Below are 24,805 nucleotides of genomic sequence, written 5' to 3' on the forward strand. Positions count from 1 at the left end.
ATGATAGAGCTGCTCTCCGGCGGAGATCGCTTCGTCCGAACTTCCAAAGACCTCTTTAAAGTGCGCGATGAAATTTTGGATGGTGCTGGTCGCTGGCCCGGCTTGGCGCCAGATGGTGTCCGCCCACTTCAGAGCAGGTCCTGTAAGCAAAGAAGTAATGAAGGCTATTTTAGACTGATCCGTAGGGTATAACTCAGGTTGCATAGTGAAGATTAACGAGCACTGAAGAAGAAATCCGCTACACTTACAAGTGTTTGTAACTCTTCAAGCTTGTTAGAACATGGGCATGGGTTGCTCAGTTCATTACTTTGGCTTCTGTAAATAAATCAACTAAATCTCATCAATTTGCAACTGCTTAATGTGAGATGTGCATCTGCACTGGTGGAACCCCAGAGATGAAATATTTAAATACAACCCAAAACCGTTGTTTTTTTTTGTTTTTTTTTTTTTCTCCTGTATTTAATGTTTATCCCCATTTTTATTTTTCTGAGCTCCATTTTATGGTTTATGGTAAGTTTATTAATCAGAATGCATGTCTTGACATCATAACACATATACAATTGAACAGCAATTTATTAAAAGATTAACAAAAAAATCTAGTTTAATTTTATGGCCATTTCAACTGTGTTTTATTTAACTTTTTTTCTGGTAATCAAATGAAGGCATATTTTTTCTATTTGTAATTCCATGACAATTAAACCCTTTTAGGTTTTTTTTTTTTTTTCTTGGCATACAAAGTGCTGCACAACAATTGTGTGACTATTTCTTTAAAAAATATAAAGCTTTAATAAGTTTATTTTTAGTAGTAGTAGTAGTAGTAGTAGTACTTCATTAACATTTGTATAAACTTTAATTATGTTCATTATACTGTACAACATTAATATATTTCTGTTACAGTTTCTTCAAGTTTAACCATATTTTTTAATTTTATGGGTTTTGTTTGTGTATATAATATGATAACATTTTTTTTTCCCCCTAAAATGACTATTCAAGTGTTCATGTCCTCATTGCAGCAAAAATGTATTCTTAATAAGTTTTAATTAGCCAAATGATGTTACATGTAGTGATGGGAAGTTCAGACCATTTTACTGACTTGGATCTTTGAATCTCACATGCCCTTCAGTAGCAAAAAAAATTAGTTGTTAAGAATATAAATATTCATTCCAACAGAGAAACAGAACATGCAGAATTCATATTTACATTGTCTTTTGCGGCTTAATATTCACAGACACTAGCCTATATGGCGATCTGATTTAAGTAAAAATGACTACTTTAGATTTATTTGTCTAAAATTTGCCAATTCCATGATATTTTGCGTTGTTATTTTACATTTTTTACATTTTTTTCCCGTAAGGCGGGCACAACCATTTGTACATTTAATGTGTCTGGCTTCCAGTGTCATTCGCTTCAAGCTATTTTTAGCTGTACAAAACAGCTTGTTTTGCTACTTGACATTGTAAACAGGTGTGTCTTACCATATTGTTTTAATGTATTGTCTTAATTTTAAGCACACTGGTTTGTAGTGCAAACAGTTATTTTTGTTATTTTTCTCATTATTTCAATACCGTGGCTAATGAACCGGACATCTCGCATATTCACAAAAAATAGCATACTTCCGTGTTAAAACATAAGGTGGATACAGTAGGCTAAATTCCATTTTTAAGAGTGGATTTTATGATTCTTTTTGGCATTGCATAAATTATCGGACCCTAGGTAGTACCAACGAGAAGTGATTGTAAAAGCAATAGGCCTAACCTTAAAATTCTGATTTATGTAAAAAAAGAGGATTTTTATTATAATAATTAGGCATTGACATCACAATTTAATATGTTATGAGAAAAACAAATCTTAACATGAAACAATCAAAATGTGCTATTTCCCCAGTAATTTGGTTATGATTATGTAGAGATTGCCTGTGGAAACATAAATTACTTTTGTACTTTATCACTTAGCAGATGCTTTCATAAAACAACTTAAAAATAAGGCATAGCTTGTACAATACATGGAAACTACTATAACAATACAAGGAGTGATTTAAAGAATCACTTGCATCCATTTTCCCTGTAGTCAAAGTATTAGCATCACAGTGATAGAACTGTTGCCTAGTCCTTTAACTACGAGTTGAATATTTTAAGATACATCTTACAGTTTGTGGATTGCAGAAACAACATTGCAGTTACAAGAATGTATGAAAAAGGATCATGCACAAGGGCAATTTATGCAGTTGTTTTTAGACAGACTTACCGAGAGACAGCCAAAGACACAGCAAGAAAAAAGAGAACTTGGTTATTTCCCCCATTTAAATTCTAAATAGATCAGACTTCATTTAAAACAAATAAGAAACCTTGGAGTCTTCACAAGTTCTTGTAACAAATCACCACTGCTTCAAAAAATATCTTAAAAACACATTAAAGACAACACAATCTAAATTGAAGCATGTTTATAACTGTACCAATATGCATAATACAGTCAAGTAAAATAGTTCAAAAGTCATCATCTTGTTTAACATGTTTAACTGTCTGTTAAAACAACATACAAAATAACAAACTAAAATGAGTCCTTTTTTATTTGAAACATGTCACAAAAAGTGTGAAAATGTTGTAGGCATGCATGGCCTAATAGCAGTACATGCAGTAAACACAGGACAAAACATACATGGACACAATGATATTATGTTGACTATGTTTTTATGTAATCATATTCAATTTGCATGCGACATCAGATTAAAAATTTCTAAGTGTAATTAGATTTCAGTGTGATAGACAGATGAATGCACAAACAACATCAAAGATACTGTACATAATCTGACAAGAGAGCATAGACAAAAGCACTGAAACACTGAACAACAGATTAACAATGACAGTTTGGGAATGCTTGCACATAACATGAATTATCAGCCTGTTGGGCTTGTTGACGCTTGTAATGGAGACTGTGTATTATTCATGTTGTAAGTAATGAAGTAAGAAAATAAATATGAATTAATGCATAAATTTGTATTTATGTGTGTGAATTTGGATCAGTTTTAAGGAGTGCATCCTTGTGTGAATTTGAAATAAAAGTGAAAGTGTGAACTAGAGAGAGCAAACAAAATGGAATGACTTTACACTGAATTCCTTTTGGTGCTTTTGAAACTTCATTTGAAAGAGTGAAATCACAAAAAAAAAAAAAAACGGCCAGTACACATTAGGGTTGTGACGATGAGGAAATTTCCCCACCGGTTAATCGGCACGTGACAACACCGGTAATACCGGTATCACCGTGGGGGGTGGGGGTTTCCTCTTTTTTCTGCTTTTAAAGTGCCCCTATTATGCCATTTTAAAGGTAGTTAATATTGTTGTAATAGTCTCTTAAAACAGGTTTACATGTATGCAAGTTCAAAAAACACTTTAGTTTTCTCCAAAATTAGATTTATTTTTACCCCGTTTCTAAATGATTCGTAAACGACTCGTTTGAAGCAGTTCAAAGAATCAGTCTCTCTAAACCCCTCCTTTCAGTGAGCCCTCACTGCTGTGATTGGTCAGATGGTGCAGTCCTTTTGGATTGGTCTACCGCTACAGCGCAAAACGAAACGCCCATTGGCATAACTGAATGACAGCTGCGGAGACCTGTTAATGCATTGAAAAGATAGCCTCGATTTTACCCTATCAATTCGAGCCGGAGTCTGACGATGAAACTGTTGAAGTGTCACATCGACAAGAAACTGTTTTGCAAGCACGACCGGAGCAGGACGTTTCTCAGTGGGTGTCATATGTTAACAGGGGCAGCCGTGGCCTAATGGTTAGAGATTCGGACTTGTAACCCAAAGGTTGCAAGTTCGAGTCTCAGGTCCGGCAGGGATTGTAGGTGGAGGGAGTGAATGTACAGCACTCTCTCCACCCTCAATACCACGACTGAGGTGAGTCCCTTGAGCAAGGCACCGATCCCCCAACTGCTCCCCGGGCGCCGCAGCAATGGCTGCCCACTGCTCCAGGTGTGTGTTCACGGTGTGTGTTCATGTTCACTACTGTGTGTGTGCACTTGGATGGGTTAAATGCAGAGCACAAATTCCTTGTATGGGTCACCATACTTGGCCTCACTCACCCTTTCCTTTTTAACTGTGGAAAGTGCTTGCAATTTGCTTTTGTAAGCGAACCGGACACATCTCTACGTTGTGAACTTCAACACTGTACAATCCATAACACTGCGTGAAGCCATCGTTTATCATTATCATTACTTAAACTAATAAGGCAGACAGACAGTCAAGCTGCATCAATCACAAGACTTTTTAGACTACATTGCACTCACAGCTGAACAACAGAACTACAGAAACGCAAGTTAGCCGTTTACCAAGACATGTGCAGGGTTGTTACACACCATAACGTACACAAAGACGTATTTTGAACGATCGCTAGAAAATACAATTATTAATCATACTTACAGATAGAAGTTCAGAGGAGCAAGCCGGTCCAAATAACTTGGCACTGATCCATTTTTTAAAACCAAGCGTTTGGTGAATCTCGCGTTGTAACGTTACTCCCCAAGATTGGAAAAGCAGTCATCAGTAAAATGACGCGAACACAACACAAGATTGGCATTGGACTGCTGAGGTGTTGAAAAAATTAATGTTAACCACTCATTCTTGATAGTTTCATCTTTCGGAAGGGCATATAAAACAAATTCACTCTCACAGGCTGTCACAGCGCAGGGCGTCTTCTTGACATGATGTAATCCACGTGAAAATGGTAGGCCTACTGTTTGTGGGCAGGCAAGTTGTTTGCGAAATTGAATGTGGGCGGACATTACGCAAATGTGTAGCTCGTGACGTGTGGCCGTTACAGAAAAAAGATTCGAATTGCTGACGACTCGTTTAGGCGAATGTGAGCCGACTCTTTTTTTTGTTAGACAAAAACTTTATTTATAGTGCACTGTCGGCGTCACAACTTTGCAGATAGTTTATGTTCACATACAGCTACATGACACACTACATAAAATATCATATTTGAAAAGGCATAATAGGGGCACTTTAACTAGCTTATAAACGCGTGCGTATTATACTTTCACTTTCAGTTTTGCGGGAATTGGCAATTCGGCGTCAATTGTTTGAATGGACGACAAGAAACTACAAACTTTGAACCTAAAATATTGCCAAACAGGTGCTTTTGGACACTAAATCGTCCGCCATTCTCTTTCTGTAAATTCGACTCCTCTCGTTGTGATGTTTTATTATCAAATTTAGGGAGGAGCTCGCACAGATAATTAACACGGCCAATTCACCATCAGCAATCACACTCCCTATCCAAGCACTACAAGAGAATCCCTTTAAATAGCCAACCAGTCTTACCTTCATCATCTCTTGTTTTCAGCATCCCTCTCCCTGGGCAGGGGGAGTGCCCCGGGCTCGGCCAAACATGCTTAACTTTTACGCTGTTTATTATATGTAAGCGCGAACTCGTGAACTCCTCACGTGATAAATGAAATATGACGCATTGTAGCTATGTTCAGTTTTTAATTATATTGCATGCTCTCGTCTTAAGTAAATTATTTAGAATGATATTTTCCATTCAATTCAAATAAATATTTAATAAAAAAACGAATACTTAAAAAAAAAAAGTGGAGACGGTGTCACGGTGGAAAAGTGATGTCACCGGTGTTGCGTCTTAAAACCGGTAACACCGTCAACACCGTCTATCGTGGCAAGCCTAGTACACATACACACACACACTGATGAAGCAAAATAGAGTGGACTTAATATTGACCTAATAGTTAGCCTACTTCAGCAACCAACCAACATTTTATATTAGGATTTAGTGGTTTTAACAAGCCAACACGAGAAAATTACAAGTAGAGACCAATAGGGACCAGTTTCCAGTGAAACCAATCCAGTTCCCATTTCAACCAGTAAAACCATTACAGACTCTGTGATGTTTTTATTTATTTACTTATTTTTAAAACAATTGGGCAAATTGCTTAACTATCAACTTTATTATCAAGTCCCCATAAAAATAAACAACCTAAGAAAACAGTCTTTAAAAAATATATTATTGTAATCTCTCTCTTTTAAATCAACAGTCGTTTTGTATGTCAGGTATGTCTTGAAAAGTTGCTTTCTCGCCCTCTAGCGTTAATATACGTCAGAAATGTCCTTTTCCTTCCCTTGTGTTGATATAGGATCTAGTCAATTTTGTAAGTCTTGTCGCCATAACATGGGGAAAGCAAATCATATGTAAATCATGTGTGTTACAACTAACAACTAATAACTTTTTGTAGCTGTTGTGTATGTACACACATCATGATCTTTCATTTACAGTATGGGATTATCTTGTTAGTGTATTTCATTCATTCTCCGGACCCAAACATACGTAAGTTTCAAATGCCACTGGCTCAGTTAGCATATATACAGTAGTTATAATAGCAGTGTAGATCTTATTTGCATTTTAAATGATATTATAAATCCTGTAAACATATATAGAAAGTAATATCTGACTCTCTACACCGGCATTTAGCAAAATCAGAAGCATCTATGCACACACTCGCTAGACCGATCTAGATGGTGGAGTTTTGCAACTAGCCAGTTGAGTCTCTGCATTATCCTGTCTTCTTGTGCGTTTGTCTTATGTAGACAACCAGCCTTTTTGGGGGACTTGAATAAATAACTGACATTGTAAAGATGCAGTATTTAAGAAATCACAGATTTGTGATCTTGCAAGGTGTCATCTAAAGGTGTCATCCCTTTGGTCTTTGTCTGGACAACCTCCTGTCACAGAGTTTCAAACACTTTAGATCAGCTGTCCATCTCAAGTTAGTGATGGAAAGTTTGGCTGTTAAACAGGTGCCAGATTAACACTAATAACTGGGAGGTATCTGAAAGTGTTGTCTAATTTTTGATCAGGTATTTTTGTTCAAATATCTCATTTAAGTTTTTCATACTATGCTTCAGAATATATTTAACTCGTGAAATATGCTTTAAAAGCTGCACTTTTACTCATGTTAAGATAACTTCAAATAGGACTAAGCAGTGATCTTAAAATTGTTCTCTAATTTTAATCTCCACTGTATTTTGATTAATGCTGTGACCCTGACAGTGACCTTGACTTTTTAAAGACCCTCCCTTATTCAAATTACGTCTGAAATATACAGTACAGTCAGTTCTCTGTAAAGAACACTTGGATTTTTAAAAGCTTCATCAAACACCAGAAACATCATTCTTGCATGGAACTGCATTGATCTGAAGATGAATCTGAGTTATTTTACCCTGCTTGTACTAGTGTCGTGTAAGTTTAAATCTTTTTACAAATATTATTAAAAATGTTTTGATGATCATTACATTACTATTCTGTCTCTGTTCCAGATTCACATGGTCAAACACTGACCTCTTCTGGCTCTGAAGTAAAGAAACCTGGAGAATCAGTCACACTGTCTTGTGTGGTTTCTGGACTCTCCCTTAGCTGGTTGCACTGGATCCGTCAGAAACCAGGGAGAGGACTGGAGTGGATTGGGCGTATTGACGGTGGTACTGGCACTATTTTTGCTCAGTCTCTACAGGGTCAGTTCTCCATCACAAAAGACACAAGCAAAAACACAGTGTACTTGGAGATAAAAAGTCTGAAAACTGAAGATGCAGCTGTTTATTACTGTGCACGAGAGTCACAGTTACACAAAAGGCTGCAGTGCTTGTCAAAAACCTCTATGGTGTTTGTGAAATCAATCAGACGTGACCAGAACATTTGTACCCATGAGAAATGAAAGAGTTGCTCTCTTTGAGGATTCCGTGTCCGCTTTAATGGCCACTTTCCCACACAAATTCAATATATGTTTTATTCTGTTTCAAATACATATGCAAACTAAATCAAATAAAAAACATTAGATATAATGAAGGAGCAGGAAATATTCATTATTATATTATAATCATAATGCAACAAATAATCAAACTACATTGCAAGATTTTTACTGCAAGTGCACCTGTGAAATCATTCATTGAAGAGAAGCATTAGAAACATCCAATGAAAAATAGGAAGTTGTAATCACTTGAACATTAACATTAACAGAGCATGAACATATTGTTTTTTAATTTTTTATCATAAAGTTTTGTCAGCAGAAAAAAACACCATAAATTGTTTTTTTCCAGGATATTTGGTAATATTTAAATAGAAAGAAAAAATAATCAATAAATGTTTCAACCTAAAGTGCAAGAGTGAGCGTTCTGAGATTTGAGATTAAAGGTGGTTTACCTTTCTCTTCATATTTCAGTCACTAGATGGCACCCCAAGTATGCAAAGTGTTTCTCATGACAATATATTCAGAAACACACAAATACCTACACTCCTTTCTGTCTGCATCAATTATACCACGACTTCTTATGACAACAGGTTAATGATGAAGCAGAGGACGATTTTCTTTGTTCTTCTAATTATCTCTTCATTACATGGTACTGCATTTTTTTTTTTAAACTTACAACTTGATTTGCACAGTAATATGTGATAATGATTCTAAATTCTGCTGTTTTCTTAATTTTCAGTTTGCAGGAGCCAGACACTGGTGGAATCCGATTCTGTAGTCATTAAACCAGGAGGTTCTCATAAACTGACTTGTACTGCTTCTGGTTTTAACTTTGCTGGCTCCTGGATGGCTTGGATCAGACAAGCTTCTGGGAAGGGACCAGAGTGGGTAGCAACACTATCCAATGGCAATAGCTATATCTACTACTCTGACAAGGTTAAGGGACGATTTACCATCTCAAGAGACGATAACAAGAATCAGCTGTACCTTCAGATGAGCAGTCTGAAAACGGAAGACACTTCTGTTTACTACTGTGCAAGAGACACAGCAAGAGAAAAATGTGTCGTGCTGTACAAAAAATACTTCTGAGAAGCAGAATGTCTTTAACTTTATTTTAGTATATGCCTGTTTTAGTAAATAAAAACATGGTTAATTAACCTTATAAAGTCATGTTCTGGAAAAATTTCATTTTCTTCACATAGAAATTGATTTTTACCGATAACTGCTAATCCTTTAAATAATCTATTTATTTATTTATTGTTTGTTTGTTTATTTAGAATTTATAATAACATTAAACTTGTTTCTCATTTCCTCCAAACCATTTGTTTCTTGGTATCAAGACAGGCACATTGCAGGTTCATGAACAACATCCATGGATTATATTTGGCACAAACACATTAATTCAACAGAATCTCTGGTGCCTGTGTAATTCTGGCCAAATTAGCGATACATTCTGTAGATATGTGGTGCATGCAAAGTTTAAAAGGTCACACCAACCCAAATTTGTCTGTGCTTAAATAAATAATTATATATAAATAATTATATATAATTTTTATTCAAATTATATATAAATATCATAAATTAGATATGTCTTCAATCAACACACATTCATTCGTTTCTGAATGAATCAGCAGTTTCATTGATTAATTCATTAATGAATACATTTAGCCACCTATGAGATGATCCTTACTGCATAACATGAGATCCAGGGTGCAAGGTTGGATCCAGATCCAACTCCTCCCACCTTACATACCCCTAACCTACCCGTCTCCACCCCCTGATCCCTAAACCTATCCATCTCCACCACTAAACCTACCATATGATAGTATGAAAAAACACAATTAAGAAAACACAGAAGCCTGCAAGCACCGTTTATTAACGCTAGAGGGCAAGAAAGCAACTTTTCGAAACGTAGATTATGTGACATACAAAACGACTATTGATTTAAAAAAGGGATAGATCATACATTTAAAGACGGTTCTTTGTTGACAGTTTGTTTGTTTGTTTGTTTTTAATGAGTACTTGATATAGATTATATAAGCATTTTGCCCGATTGTTTGTGAGCTCTTTGTTTGATTTTTACTATTAGTCTATTGATCAGTGATGGTCCATTGACTGTCAGTGCTCGCCAGTGTTGGACAGTAACTAATTACTTGTAATTTAGTTACTGTACTAATATTACTTTTCGCAGTAACTAGTAACTAATTACTAATAAGATTTCAGTAATAATATTACAGTTACCACAGTTACATTTCATAAAATAGCTTAGTTACTTGCCTTAACCCTGCTGATTTAAAATCCAACAAATAAATAGTTTCTAGATTTATTTTGATAATTGTCATGATTGGGACATGCATGCGATGTCCTCAGTGCAGCAGGCAAGCTTAGAATATGGAAAAGCTTACATTCAGCAGATAGAAATTTTGCATTATATTGATTTTGTCAGGAAAAACGGATGATCTTTACTTTACTCTGGCATTACATCCCACCCACATCCTTCTGATCAGCATGTGGTATATTATATTATCAAAATCTTTTTGGGAAAATTAAACAGTTTCTTACAAACTTATGTGATTTGACAAAATACATAATGAAATATAATCGTATATATGGGTAACAGAGAAATTACATTCAAGCTACACATGACAATTAATGATAATAATACAACAATTTCTAATGTCACTATCAGTCACTATTGATTGTTTGTAATAACTTCTGATTGCAATCCAATGTGGATTTTGATCATATGATAAAGCAGAAATATGTTGTTAGTAACATTCTACAAGAATTTTACGTGGAAGTTCTGTGGGCGTGAAAAAAAGGAATTTAACTAGTAGTGTAACTAATTACTCTTGCCAGAAATTAATAAGTAAAGTAACAATATTACTTTTAAAGGAGTAACTAGTAATGAGTAATATATTATGTTCTTTAATAACTAGCCCAACACTGGTGCTCGTCTGTTGACGACCTAAAAATGTAATTGAATAAAAAAACTAAACTATTATTGTTCGTTTATGGAAAATTTTGAAAATAATATTACCCCCTCTTTAAACGCGAATGCAATTGTTATTATTACAGAATTCGTATTAAATAACAAATGACACGCTGGCGCTGGTTTTTGTACTTGTGAATGTCACTGTGTGGTGGGGTGGCACGGTGATAAAGCCCTGGACAAAAACACATTTGCATATATGGTGCATGCAGAGTTTAAATGGTTGCATAAACCTTCTAAATAAGTTAATTCTCATTTAAAAAAAAAATATTATGTATGTAAATAAAGATGTATAATATTTATGTAAATTATATATTATATTCATTATTATAGCCTATATAATGCCACAGCAGAAATGTAATTAGGTGTCTTCAATCAACACACACCTTCATTTGTTCCATTAGATTCTGAATAAGCAGTTTGAACAAATTGAATGTCATATCAGTCAATGACTGATTTATTTATGAAGACATTTACCCCACCTACTGACAATTTTGGTTTCATTAGTATTATTTGATTAAAATGAATTTTATTCTATTAAACACACACACACACACACACACACACACACACACACACACACACACACACACACACACACACACACACACACACACACAGACACACACACACACACACACACACACACACACACACACACAGGTTTGTTTTTGTGAATTGTGGGGACTTCCCATAGACTTCTATTGATTTTATACTGTACAAACCATATTTGCTATCGCCCTACACCTACCCTACACCTAAACCTAACCCTCACAGGAGACTGTGCATATCTTTACATTCTCAAAAAAACTTATTCTGTATGATTTATAAGCCTTTTGAAAAGTGTGGACATGGGGCAATGTCCTCATAAGTCACCCTCTCTACTTTTAGAGAGGGTGAGAGTTACTTTTGAAGAGTCACTTTTGAAAAAGTAACTCTTACTTCACTAGTTACTTGGAAAAAGTAATATTAGTAGGCTACGCAATTTGCGTTACTTGTAATGCGTTACCCCAACACTGCTTTTTGTACTTGTGTATGTCACTGTGACTGGGGTGGTGGCACGGTGATAAAGCCCTGTACAAAAATTGTTCGCATGACATTTTTTGAAACCAACGTGGAGACAGATCAGTAAATGATCGCAAAATGTAGCCTTTCTTTTTTATTTTTCGTATTCGCATTTTGAGTTTTGCATATTCAGCGCGTCCTTCAGTCATGAAAGATATATTGTCTGTAACACAACAAATCCCTCAAAAAACTAAATGCTGAATTAATTATTTAAAAAATCTCTCTTGTCAGCTGTATAACAGGAAAATGTATATATATATATATATATATATATATATAGGTGCAATGTGTTTCACATCACATTATATGTTTTTCTCTCAGTTTTCGGTTGTTGTATTTGAATATTTTATCTCTGGGGATCCACCAGTCCTGATCCACATCTCACATTCAGCAGCTGCAAACTGTTGAGCAATCAAGAAAAAAAATAGCCAAACAGTAATGAACTGAACAACCCAATGTGCAGCTTCTAACAAGCTTGAAGAGTTACAAACAATTTAAAACAAATTGCAATGCTGTAAAACATATAATATTTATTTTAACATTGTTCATTATGTGATCGTATTCAGTTGTAACAACATCCTCTTAATATGTAGCCATCATTGCGAATGCTCATTAAAACATAACTTACTTGAATTGCATTTTGTAATATCCAAAATTATGCCGCTGGAAACATGCTCAGAATTCGGAGTGTTGCGATAATTTGACTAATGTCTCTCAAAGGAATTTCAGCATGTCAAAATCTATTCGAGAGCTATATAGGTTTCTCTTCCTCTTTTTTTCTCACACCTGCTGAAGTGAAACTGCTGTTCGTGCTGATGACTAACAATTCTTAGAAAGGTTGAAATGTTCAAATTTAAAAACAATTAAAAAATCTTTATTCAATTAATACTAATATTATTCAAAATACAATTCTCATCAATAGTGATATTAAAAGGGGGGTTATCGGATGCCCATTTTCTAAACGTTGATATGATTCTTTAGGGTCTTATTGAAAAGTCTGTAAAATACTTTTGTTAAATTTCTCAATGGTAGTATAAAACAACACCCTTTTTTAAAAATAAATTCATCTTTATTTATACGGGTCTTTTAACAATACAGGTTGTGTCAAAGCAACTTTACAGTATTAAACAGGACAATAGTGTCAATAGTGCAAAAGTTCCATGTTGCAGCAAAGTCAGTAATAATTTTATTGCTACTTTTAGTGGGGAAATAGTTTACTTAAAGGGGTAGTTCAACCAACAACAACAACAACAAAAAAATGTTGCATTAGCTAATCTTAATTATGTAAATTGAATGTTCAGTAAATTCCATTTGACAGAAGTCTATTTGAAAAATCTATTTTTATTATTTCACTAAACTTAGAGCAATAAACAACAAGCATTTATGATGCAAAATATCATTTACACTGTAGAATATTTTTAATTTTGTTTATGGTCTTTTTCTTGAAACTTTTTTAGGCATTTTAGCCTAATATATTGTGGCATTAAGACGTCAATTTGACGTTTTCTGATAACAGGATCTGTTTTTGTTATGGGCTGTCTGTTTGTGTATATGGGCTGGGGCACAGTATTTCAACCCATTACAAAAAGGTTACAATATGGTCAAGGTCAAAAAGATCACGATAGTGAATCTATAATGTGTTTATAAGCCTGGTGTCTTCCTCAGTTCTGTCGTTGATGTTAAGTTCATTGTTGTTTTATCTCCTGGACTCATTAAAAGACTTTCTTGTTCATTTATACTCTAGCGTTGTGTGCTTTCTATATCCACCCGTGACAGAACGCTAGACCCTCAAACTGAGTAATTTTTGGTGGCGTCTTTCTTTTCTTTTCCTTGAATAGACCCTGCAGGAACGTATTCAGGGAGAACAGAAACAGGTGTGGGGCTAAATAATGATTGACTAATGAGGAAAGGAACAGAACCAAATAAGGGCAAACATGAACTAAACCAAAACAGAACATATATGTGACAATCACAAAAAAAAAAAAAAAAAAAACATCTCCACAAAGTGCGACAAAAGGCCAATCAGATTTGAAAAGTCACAGTTTTTTGACAGCTCTTTGATAAATAGATAATGCATCCTTTAAAATTTCAAATGAGATTTTTTCCAGCTTTTCTGCATGTTTGTCTCAAAGTGTGAATATTTTGATTAAGCCAAGGTTCTGACTTGGGTTTAGGTTTAAAAGGTGCCTTTCTGTTCCAAATATCCAGCCAGGCTGCACTAAGTACGTTTAAATGCTGATCAGCTTTTAAGTCAGGTTGTGCTGACTCAAGCGACAAGGGAGTACAGATATCAATAAAGAGCATATTAAAACCTTTGCAAAAATGAGGTGAGTAAAAGGATGTTTGTTTTGTATGAAGAGCTGATTTCTGAGAAAGATGAGCAAGAAACAGTAAACATAACAGGGAATTAGGGTTGAAGCTAAACTCTGCATGGCCGTGGCCCTCCAGAAAATGAGTTTTGCACCTGTGAAGTAGACTTAAATATGTTGTGTAGTAGCTAGAATAACTATATTCCAGACATTTCAAACTATCTCAAATAAATCTTTTTCTGGTATATTGTCTAGCAATAGCACCAAAATGAAAAACACAGAATAATCAATGTATTACTGTATACAGCTGTATAACATACACAATTTACAGTATGACATGTACTAATAGGAATTTTATATTATTATATATTATCTTAATATCTAAATTCCCTCAAAGACCTAATCTGTGGACCCCTGCCTGGTTACGTATATTTCATAATTTCAAATATACCTTTATTTTTTTTATCCTCTTATATTTAAGTAGGTGGAATGTTTTATGGCATTTTTTTTTCTTTTTTAAATTTTGTTCATGTCAGTCTTTTATTCTGAAAAACTCTTGCCGTTTAATTCATTTGTTCAATGACCTTTCCCTGACTGAGCCCAGTTTTGTCTTGTTTTATCATTACTTCTATGTATTTATAAAGTCCTCACATTTTCCATTCACTTTCATTTTTTTTTTTTTTGGTTTGTGTGTGTGTGTGTGTTTATGAACACATTAAACATGGGTGGTATTAATGACATATGTTTTTGACAATTCATTTTTATGCTGGAGTGTATCACTGTGTAGGTGGCTGGGTGGCTGGGCACACTGGCGTAACACAATACAAAAACCCATGCAGCGCTACAGGGACATGACTGCATGAGAATAGATTTTCATGTACAGTATAGGCCTATTAAAATGTTACATCTGACATTTTTTTTCTGAAAGTGTTTCCCAGTAACTCTTAAGGTTGAGAAAAGAAAAACTAAAAAGCAGAAAAATTAAAGTATAATGCATTTGCTGCATAATTGATTTCCCAGTCTATTTATCAATTGCTTTATTCAGAATATATATATAAATTAATGAATTTTGAAGCTCTGCATGTCAAATCTAGAATTTATAGATTTTAAATGTTTCACCAAAACCAATACTGTATTGGTATATATCGCATATATATATTTTTTTTTATTCTGAAATTTAATGAATGTAAAGTTTTGGGATGGATGGATATATAGATGGGCAGGTGGTTTTGGGTGGATAGAATATTGCACATTTTATTGGTACAAAGCAATGTATGCGATTTTTTAAAACTTTCACAACTTCCTCAGAAGTCAGTTTGAAATGCACAAACACTGCCTGCAAAGTCATTGCCTGACAAGCTTTTGGACACCTAGGTGAAGCTGCACAGACTGATCGGCATCTGACTTGAAGCAGTGTCGTTAGAAATGGTTCAAAATCTTGTCCAACTTGAGATGGCACAAACACATATGCCATTTGCCATGACATATGCCAAAAAAGTACCACAACAGTGATTAAAGAACGGACGGCTGCCACAATCAGCATAGATTCTCCAGAGTGCTTGCACAAGCTCTGATGACAACGCAGTTGTTTTATGATTGGCTGGATTCAACATCATGTATTTCAATTACAAATGTATCTGAAATCATTTGCCTTTGTAGGTCCTTAATCCACAGTGATAGGTTATGTTTAGTAGCCTGTGGGCCAGATTAACTGCATTTTTATGGGATTGCATTCTCACGCTATAAACTTTGCGAAGAGCTTGTGGTATATAAATCAGAAATGTGGCATCAGTAATGACAGTTTATTAACAAACATGCATACCTGATCTTTATATTTATTTCTATGATTTAGAATGTACACTTTACTTGTGAAAACTGTACTAAAGCAAATAAAATGTAATTGTTCAATTATTATTTTATTAATGTGACTGATGCGGTATCAGTTTTTGTGTGTGTCTCCAATATATAATATACAGTAAGTTTTAGATGTTCACAGTTAGGAATTAATGTGACTACACTCTAAAAATGCTGGGTTAGTTTTTTAAACCCCAATGCTGGTTTCAGATGGTTGGGTCATTGCACCAATTCTGCCTTTCTGTCCTGTTTCTCCAGTAGACTGCACTGGCAATTGATCTAGAACGCTATTGTTGCAGTGGTGGTTGCGCTATGCATTTGACAGGTTGAAACTCAAACTTAAATATCTGACAGATAATCTGGCTGATGAGATGGCTTTATCTGACAGATGTACGGTGGCCGAGAGAGGCCAACGCGCTGCAAACAAGAAAACACATGCAAACAGAAAAAACGACAACAAATTAAGAAAACATCTTCATCAGTTTGACAACACAGGCGCTGCAAATCCTCGCAACGCAAACACAAATACGGAAACGCGCTGCAAATTCTCACAACACAACCAAACTCAGAAACGCGCTGCGAACACACGGAGGCGCTGCAAACTAACGAACGCGCTGCATATAGAACGGTCCACAACGGAAATGTTTCAGGGGGACCTCAAAAAGTGACGAACCCATCTGGGACCTGATTATTTTTTCAGTGGCTGTTGGTCAGAGCAGAGGTGTTATCGGTGAACTATCGCCTTTTAGTGATAGTATAGTATCACTTAAAGGTGATAGTGATATAAATAATCAGGTAAAATAGTGATATAAATAATCAGGTCCCAGATGAGTTCGTCACTTTTTGAGGTCCCCCTGAAACATTTCCGTTGTGGACCGTTCTATATGCAGCGCGTTCGTGTGTTCGCAGCGCGTTTCTGAGTTTGGTTGTGTTGTGAGAATTTGCAGCGCGTTTCCGTATTTGTGTTTGCGTTGCGAGGATTTGCAGCGCCTGTGTTGTCAAACTGATGAAGATGTTTTCTTAATTTGTTGTCGTTTTTTCTGTTTGCATGTGTTTTCTTGTTTGCAGCGCGTTGGCCTCTCTCGGCCACCGTACAGATGAGATGGCACAACCTGAAGCTGATATTGATGTAACTTTTCAATCATGAATATATAAGATTGTGATTTGATGCAATTTACTGATACCTGTTTTCATTTATAAAGCTCTAAAAATCTTACTGAACAATGTTTTAGTGCATTTCATGCAAATATGAAAAATTAAATTAAATATGTGCGGTTTCAGATGGTTAGTGCAAATTGCCACATGACCAGAGCAGTTTATTTCCTGTTTGCACCATGAGATGATGGCTGCATCAAAGCTTTAAAACAAAAGGCTAGGGCATATTGGTTGGAGGACAGGTTGTTTTGAGATAAACTCTGTTAGGTGTTCTTGTACTTTGTCAAATTTAAGACCCTGCATATCAGTTTATTTGTTAGCCAAAGTGACCAAAACAAGCCTATAAAATGTAGAAAATGAAGTTTTTAGAAAATCTAAAATGGCAGAAAGTTTTGTAGAATGTACAATTTGTATATGAAAACCATAACGCCTATGGAATGTCCCCATAAAATATGGAAATCTGTGTGTGTGTGTTTACGCATGTGTGTGAAAAACAAACCGGTATCAAGTAAATCTATAATTATTTTTAGATTATTTAAGGACAATAAGACAAGATTATTGTCTTATTGTCCATAAATAATCTAAAAATAATTATAGATTTACTTGATTTGGTGATTGGCACACCTGTGCAATCATGCAGTTTAACTAGCATCTTGATATGCCACACCTGTGAAGTGGATGGATTATCTTGGCAAAGGAGAAGTGCTCACTATTTAGACAGATTTGTGAGCAATATTTGAGAGAAATAGGCCTTTTGTGTACATAGAAAAAGTCTTAGATCTTTGATTTCAACTCATGAAAAATGGGGGCAAAAACAAAGTGTTGCGTTTATAATTGTGGTCAGTGTATGTAAAGAACGTTTAAAATATATTTAAACAATTCTAAGCACTTAAAAAGCTACTTTTTATGTAATTTATGCACATGCATTGGTACTCGACAGATATAATCAGTATTTGAAAAAATAAACTACTTCTGAGCCAGCAAATCATGCTTAGCTTGGAAGAGATGCGGACGATAATAGAAATAACGGTAACACTAGAATAATGGGCCGTTGTTAACAAGTAGCTATGCAGGAAGTAATAGGTAGTTCTACATTAACACTTAATTTAATACTATTAACTAATATAGAAGCAAGATTTACTAAGCAGTAGGTAATTGCTAATTTTGGACAAAGGTAGTCCCTTATTAGGTATTTGATAATAACAAAAGAAAAAATTGTCATTGAGAACTACTTGTGAACTGTGACCAATTCATAAAGAATAACTAATTAATTATCACAACAGTAAGATTTATAAAATCAACAATTAGGTTCTTTGTGCAAACTAATTTATGAAAACCACCACCATCACCGGTTGAAGTACTGGTTGAAATTGTGACTCTGACCAAAATATGAATGGATGTGTTCTCTGTTCATTTCAAACAAACATATCATTTATTTAATTAGGATGTAATGCCATCAATGATTGGATTCTCATGATTGGATTATTTCACTATTGTGAGCTATGTTTTTTTTTTTAAGTATTCTGGGGCAGGCTTCTCTTTAGTGTGATAGTAAATATGTTATTTTGCTTCCGTAATGAAGACATTAACTGCATTTATTTTGTTAAGCACAAACACAACATTTTCCACATTACAATGTCTGTTAGAATATCAGTATAGTGCTTCAAAGAAATGCAAGGCTGTACAATGGGGTTCCATTTGTGCCGAAAAAGAGTTGACTGCCTTGTGCTTTGTACTATACATTTGTCTTTGTCTACAGTCATTGCCTACTTGTTCAGGTAAATCAGTATATGTTGACGTGCATGTTGTTTGTTGACGTCGTCTTAATCTGTCGTCCTGCTTTCCTTTTCTCTGTTGTTTTTACTGTTGTCCTAACTGTCATTTTGTTCTGTCGTCTTATTCTGTCGTCCTGTTCTGTTGTCCTGTTCTGTCATCTTGTTCTGTCATCTTATTCTGTCGTCATAATGTCTTGTTGTTCTGTCATCTTGTGTAGTAAAGTTAGTTTTAGATTTGATATTTGCTACATATTCGACTAGGATGGTTTAGGGATCATCTGCAAATTTACCTCACAGTACAAAACGAGCAAACGGTGAGCAAATTGACTTAATATATTTTGCCATTATCTGGCTTTACACAATAGTTCCAATTGGCAACATTTATTTAGTCAAGTTACCCACTAGGCATTTACGATAGTCCTGTAAACATTAATTTGAATGAATTATTGGACTTTGTTTTGTACTGTGAGGTAAATTTGCAGATGATCCCTAAATCATCTTAGTCGAATATGTAGCGAATATCAAATCTAAAACTAACTTTACCGCACTTAAAAATGACAGAACAACACAACATTAGGATGACAGAACAAGACGACAGAACAGGACGACAAAACAAGATGACAGAACAGGACGACAGAACAAAATGACAGTTAGGACAACAGTAAAAACAACAGAGAAAAGGAAAGCAGGACGACAGATTAAGACGACGTCAACACACAACATGCACGTCAACATATACTGATTTACCTGAACAAGTAGGCAATGACTGAAGACAAAGACAAATGTATAACGTTAGTACAAAGCACAAGGCAGTCGACTCTTTTTCGGCACAAATGGAACCCCATACAAAGAAACCTACTGTCTGTATTCCGCCAGAGACGACTGCGGCTGCAAACGCATAGTCATTTGGATTACTTTTTGGTACGGCTGTTGACATTTTTGCAATGAATAAATGATTGCGATTGCACATTTCCATCTTTCATGTTTTTCTTTATTACTGTACAGAGAGAGTTATGGTTAACGTTAGGTTTAGAGGTAGGAGTGTGATTAGTGACTATAATTTTTTTTTTTATGCTATATTGTTATCAAAATGAGAATTTTCCTGCATATTTTGGTCAGTTAACGTTACGTTTTATATATTACATTTTAAATCACTTATTAATATAATGAAAAAATGCATATTTGCTGTAAAATGGTTTAGGTTTGGGGGTAGGTTAAGGGGGCTATCTAAATCGCTTATTAAAGAAATGATAAATTTGCATATTTGCTATAAAATTGGTGGGTTTATGTTTGGGGGTATTACGTTTGGGGGACATTTTAAAATTAAAGTAAAATTAAACTCTTAAAATAAATTTGGCACAGTAAATATACCTAGCCACAAGCAAGGTAACACTTGAGTTATTAGTGAAGGGTTAAGATGTTTTTCACTTTAAAATAATGGGCCAGATCACACTAGTTCATACAGGCTGACAAGGTAACACTTGAGTTATTATTGAGGGGTTAACATGTTTTTCACTTTAAAATAATGGGCCAGATCACACTAGTAGTTCATGCAGACTGACAAGGTAACACTTGAGTTATTATTGAGGGGTTACGATGGATTTTACAAGTAATTTACAGCAAACTTGCACTGAAGCACTAGTGATATTCAGACATTGTACTGTGAAAAATGTTTTTGTACTTTACAAAATAAATGCAGTTAATGTCTTCATTACGGAAGTAAAAGAACATAATTATTTACTATCGCACTAAAGAGAAGCCTGCCCCAGAATACTATTAATACTAATACTAAAAAAAAACATTGAACATTGAACTAAATGCAGCTCATAATAGTGAAATAATCCAATCATGAGCATCAAATCATTGCTGGCATTACATCCTAATTAAAGAAATTATATTATATGTTTGTTTGAAATGAACAGAGAACACATCCAGTCATATTTTGGTAAGAGTCACAATTTCAACCGGTGATGGTGGTGGTGTTCATAAATTAGTTTGCACAAATAACCTAATTGTTGATTTTATAAATCTTACTGTTGTGATAGTTAATTAGTTATTCTTTATGAATTGGTCACAGTTCACACGTAGTTCTCAATGACAATTTTTTCTTTAGTAATTATCAAATAACTAATAAGGGACTACCTTTGTCCAAAATTATCACTTACTGCTTAGTTAACCTTGCTTCTATATTAGTTAATAGTATTAAATTAAGTGTTAATGTAGAACTACCTATTTCTTCCTGCATAGTTACTTGTTAACAACGGCCCATTATTCTAAAGTGTTACCGAAATGACCTGTTCAACTCTTAAAGTGCTCTTCAGTTCAGAAACGTGTTTATGCACATCAAAGAACGTATAAGGTCTCACTGTGATGCTTTTGACTACTGGGGTAAAGGCACCCAAGTGATCGTCACAAGTAAGTTCTTTACTTCTCTTACCTCTAAAATTTTGTATCTTATATATTTGCATTTAAAAAATAAATTAATAAAAAAACATACCGTAGTCTGCAAACAAAACGTGTTTTATATTAATGTTAGACTATCCTGTCTATAATTGTATTCCCATGTTGTCGGTATCTGTTTTTTTTTTTTTTTTTTTAACTGTCTAGGATTATTTTGATGTTGAAATAATTCAAACTGTATGCATCACATTTTGTTAAATCTTTAAAGACCACAGCTGGATTTCATATTTTAAACCTTAAAGAGACATGAAAACGCGCTTAAGTTTTGCTGCGAAGTATAGCCCTATATCGATGCAGAAAAATATGAGAAAGTGCTAAATAAATTACTGCCTGTTTTCATTTTTCATATTCACATAGCTGTCCTAGGTAGCCTATTTCTTTATTACTGAAGCAGTGCAAGCAATGAGTAAATTATAGCTACTAATTACGGTCAGGCAGAACTGTTATATTAGCCTAAACGGAGTAGGAACGAGGATTTTGTGCAACTGATATAAACTAAAGTAGCGTTGTGATAGTTACTTTGATTACTGGGACAAGTAAGTTATTTACCGCTTTTATCTCAATATTTATTTTTTTATAGTTGAATTGTTTTAAAAATGACAAAGGCGATTTTAATATTCAACTCTTCGTTTTGGTGTAGCCTATTATGTGTGTTTCACACAATTTTTGAATACTAGAGTCTTCTTTCAGTATAAAGAACAAGCCGTTTTAGGCTATTACCAGAATAAATCTTGTCAAAACTGCTGCTCTATTTATAAATAGTGCAACCTTGGACCCATGAAACCTCGCGAAAATTTTTAAAAACACTGGGAAAAATATAGTGCATATTTTAATCGTTAACGTTAAAAATTACATGTGCTAAATTAGGTGTTTTTGTGTTATCACGCAGGTGACGTTTCGAGCACTCAGGCTTTGGTGTGCCGACTTTTGTCTTATTTTTTCTTCGTTGTCGAGCACCCAACTTGAGCATTTTGACATGTGCGTGCTTTTACTGTTTTTGCTTATTTTGTTTTAATACAAACGCTTCTGCTAAATGGCCAAGAGTAAATTATAAACGAAATTTACATGGAATATGGCTGCCTGCCAGGTCTCTTTTACCTCGCAAACTGGGTCTCAAAAATGACATGAAACGACTTTTAATATTCTAAAATTGTTGCAGTGTCCGTCTTATTGCTAAGCTCATTGTTTTGCACTTTAACTATGTAAAAATAGCCTATTTCCATATTTTGACCCGTGAGGTTGTGATATTACAACGTTAAAACGCATAGTCAGTGGTTATTTTCGATGCAGGCCTATAGATTAGTTTGAAAATAAAAGCTTTATAATAAATAGTTTCAGTCAGGAGAATTTTAATTGCTGGTGCTGAAGGGAGGTTGGTAGATAATTGACAGAGGAGCTGGGCGTTAGCCCAGCAATATGAGCAAATATGAATATGAGCAAAACCGGTCATGACCCTTCGATTTTAATAGGCTATTTTATTATTTAAATTTTTAACAATTTAATTAATTCAATGTTTTATTTGTGACTAATTAAAAAAAATTAAATTAAACATGCACATATTTATTTTATTTTTTCTATGTGTTGTTTTACATTTAATAACTAAATTATTAATGCAGCCTGTATGTAACTACAGATAAAAATGTTTTAGGGGGATTTCTGGGGGTTGCTGAAGCAACTGTTAGGTCATTTAACTCCACTGTATTTTGCTTCATCAGTGTGTGTGTTTAGCCTGTTTTTTTGTGTGGTTTCACTATTTCAGATGAAGTTCCCAAAGCACCAAAAGTGTTTATGATGTCTCCATGCGAATCCCCACCTGGTTCCCTAGTTGTTGGCTGTTTGGCTACAGAGTTTTTACCTGCTGAATCTGTCAGATTCAAATGGATGGATCAGCACGGAAATGCTTTGACTGATTTCATCCAGTACCCTACATTAAAAACTAACAACACAATGCTGAAAGTCAGTCACATAACTATTAATGAAACAAAATGGAATCAAAGTCAGATTACTTGTGAAGCAGTACACCCATCAGGAAATGTCCCAGAAACAATCAGAACAGGTAACAACAGACATTAACAGGATGAACATTCAATTAAACTGTTGAGGTATACAGTAAAATTTGAAGTTGCAAATGGCAGATGTCCTTCACATTTTTTTTTTTATTGTACATAAATCTTGTTTTAATTACAGTTAAATCACAGACACCAACCCTGAGCTTAGTCCTTGTAACAACTCCGAAAAGTACATCTGTCATGTGTGTCATTGAGGATTTCTATCCAAAGAAGATCAATGTACAATGGAAAGTGAATAATATCAACAGCATGAGTCAGCTAAAACTGCAAAGCAAGCTGAATGATACAGGTCGTTACACAGCATACAGTTTTTATGAAATCAGCAATAAGATGTGGGATGTGAATACTCTGTTTACCTGTGAGGTCATACACCAGGGAAAACCGTTTAAAACGGAAGCAAACTTTAAAGGTAAGTCATTTAATGTTGGTATGCTCTCTCTAATTCATGCTTTGATTTCTATTTCAAATTCACACAAAGATTCACACGCTAACTAGTCCCAGTTAACTTGTATATTAATCCAAATTTACAGTTTAAGTAATGTTTACTTTCTTACTCCCTTTTAGCTAAATTTGCACTGACTCTGAAGTCACCTATTCAGAGAGAAATATTTGTAAATGATAAAGTTGTCTTGGAAGCTATTGTTTCTGGAGATATAAATGACACAGTGGAAAAAGCCAACGTGTCATGCTCGGTGAACAATGCTGGAGTCAGTGTGGGAACAGGAAAACTTGAGTTTTCTGATGACATTTCACAGTCTATAAAAAAATTCAGGTTCACTGTCGATACAAAGAAATGGTTTGATGGTGAAATGGTCACCTGCTCCACCAGGGAGAAAAATAACAAAGACATCAAGCAGACAATCCTTTTTGATAAAGGAGGTAAGTCAGTGTAAAACTTGTAATTAACTTTGTGGTTCTATGTGCAGTTATACATTCTGAAAGGTTGTAAACTATTTTATTGCCTGGCAAAAATTGCATTGCTTGCAAGATCATTTGATCATTCGTGGTTTTCTCTTTGTTTAATACACCTTTATCATTTTGTCCAATTCAGATGGAAAAAAACCCATTGTTACCATTTACAAACATGATGGGGATAAGGACACCGATCCTATCTCGCTGGTGTGTGAGGTTGCCAGTCCTAAACTTGGCGACGTCTACATAATGTGGAAAGTTAATGATACTTACATAGAGGGCATAACCAGTGCACCCATCCATCAAAAGGGCTCCATGTCTGTTCTCAGCATCCTAACAAAACAAGATCCTAAAGCCACCTTCACCTGTGCAGTCATACATGCCAACATGAGCAATAGAAAATCTCCATCACAAGCTTCAACAAGCCAAAGTAAATGCCCAGAGCTTTCATGTGAATAA

General features: G+C 34.8%; 2 protein-coding genes across 2 annotated transcripts in view; both read left to right on the forward strand.

The window, feature by feature from the left end:
* ighd (immunoglobulin heavy constant delta) overlaps nucleotides 1-24,805 on the forward strand; it is a 157,922-nt gene that overhangs the window by 23,493 nt on the left and 109,624 nt on the right. The window lies entirely within an intron of this gene.
* Nucleotides 1-24,805, forward strand: LOC141342282 (immunoglobulin mu heavy chain-like). Its single transcript, XM_073846705.1, has 7 exons — nucleotides 1-142; nucleotides 7,328-7,622; nucleotides 21,265-21,320; nucleotides 23,125-23,421; nucleotides 23,553-23,843; nucleotides 23,999-24,313; nucleotides 24,486-24,805. The coding sequence occupies exons 1-7, from the start codon at nucleotides 1-3 to the stop codon at nucleotides 24,803-24,805; spliced, it is 1,716 nt and encodes a 571-aa protein (XP_073702806.1).

Source organism: Garra rufa, chromosome 1 (genome assembly GCF_049309525.1).
Source record: "Garra rufa chromosome 1, GarRuf1.0, whole genome shotgun sequence".
In the NCBI taxonomy this organism is placed as follows: domain Eukaryota; kingdom Metazoa; phylum Chordata; class Actinopteri; order Cypriniformes; family Cyprinidae; genus Garra; species Garra rufa.